Source organism: Nerophis ophidion, linkage group LG01 (genome assembly GCF_033978795.1).
Source record: "Nerophis ophidion isolate RoL-2023_Sa linkage group LG01, RoL_Noph_v1.0, whole genome shotgun sequence".
NCBI classification, from domain to species: Eukaryota; Metazoa; Chordata; class Actinopteri; order Syngnathiformes; family Syngnathidae; genus Nerophis; species Nerophis ophidion.
In genome coordinates, this window is record NC_084611.1 from 32,711,235 (window position 1) to 32,712,729 (window position 1,495).

A 1,495-nucleotide genomic window follows, 5' to 3' on the forward strand; every position below is an offset into this window, starting at 1 on the left:
CCAGCGCGTTGATGTAAATCTGCGCCATCTGCAGGGTGTCATACTTGGACAGTTTCTTGTCGTCGTCCAGGGCCGGGATGACGCTGCGGAGCGCGTCGAAGGCGTGGTTCAAGCCGTGCATGCGTCGCCTCTCCCGGGCGTTGGCGGCCACGCGCCTCTGCCTCTGCACGCCGGTGCCGGGCTTGCTCGCGGGGGCGCGCTGCGGCGCATCCTCCTCGGCCCCGCTGACCACGATGCCCTGCAGGCGGCACAGGTCCCGGACTTTGAGCGTGGAGGAGCGGGACGGACTCGCGGGTGCTTTCCTGTAGCTCGGAGGGCTGAGTTGAATCGAGGAGTCGCTCTCTGCACGGAACGTCGAGCAGAAGTTGAAGCAATTGTAACCCATTTTTTATGGGTTAGTGATGTTAAGTTCCTGTTTATAAGCTGTTACACAGTATATGTCTTGAGCTATTAATTTGAAGGCGCTAAGAGCGGAAGTGGTGTGGCCCATTGGAGTTTTGGAAAAGAACAGATTAAAAGTGGTCTTCATATAACAAACAGGGAGGCCCCAGTTTTATTCGAGAACCACTTTATTCCAAAACTCCACTTCCGCCTTCAGCCCCTTCAAAATAAAATACTGTATGACAACTTATAAAGGGAACTTAACACCCATTTTAAGTTCATAATAATAGGTGACAAAATGATGATTATTATGAGGTCAGGTGGAGGTCCTCACCGTGGAAAGATCCCGCGCTGGAGCAGGGCGAGTGGTCCGGGTAGTCCGCGGGAGAGTTGCGTGCCTCGCAGGTGCCAGAAGCCTGCGTGGGAGCGAGCCAGACGCGTGGGTCTTGGTCCTCACTACCGCACCAGTCTGCCACGCCGAGGACGTCCATTTTTTTAATTAATTATTTTTATTTTTTTGGTTTGGTTTCCGCACAAAAATAAAAAAAAGTTCTACGTGGACTTTCCACAGCTGCGTGACGAGCACGGTCGCGTGCGCGGGGGACTGTCGTGTGCAGCCTCGAGACGCGACGTCCGCTTTAAAGCAGCGGCACGCGCCTCAGAGCACCCCCACCTCCTCGCGCAGGTCGCGTGTAGTGGACCAATGAGAAAACGGAGGGGAACCCCCCCCCCCCCCCCCATGGGGAAACCATCAGCCTTGCACCTTCCCACCTCCACGCACCACACGACGTTGCACACACACAGGACAGGTGCCTTACCTTACCTACGCACGTGTCAGCAATGACGCGTGGGTAAGGAATCGATTCTTACTGGATTTGAGTACAACAACCCTCACATTTTAGTTGCCATGCATTGATCTTGCAGTGTTTTTCAACCTTTTTTCGAGGCAAGGCACGTTTTTTTCATTAAAAATCCCGGAGGCACACCAGTGGAAAACGTTCATAAATGAAACTCCACAAGGTCTAGTTTGAGTCTGTTGGTGTTGTCCTGTGTAGTTCTTTAGTTTTTGTATTGCGCTGTTATTTTGGTGGCCCTTCCTGTTTTGTTGGCGTTT

The 1,495-nt window shown here is 52.9% G+C and overlaps 1 protein-coding gene across 1 annotated transcript in view; it reads right to left on the reverse strand.

Annotated features, from left to right (window-relative positions):
- atoh1a (atonal bHLH transcription factor 1a) overlaps nt 1-980 on the reverse strand; it is a 1,780-nt gene extending 800 nt beyond the window's left edge. Inside the window, exons 1-2 of the mRNA XM_061920648.1 lie at nt 716-980; nt 1-342 (exon numbers count right to left, since the gene is read on the reverse strand). The exon at nt 1-342 is cut by the window's left edge and continues 800 nt beyond it. Of these exons, the coding sequence (XP_061776632.1) occupies nt 1-342; nt 716-872 (499 nt within the window). The 5' untranslated portion in view covers nt 873-980. The remainder of the gene's footprint in view (nt 343-715) is intronic.
- Nucleotides 981-1,495: the final 515 nt, after the last annotated feature.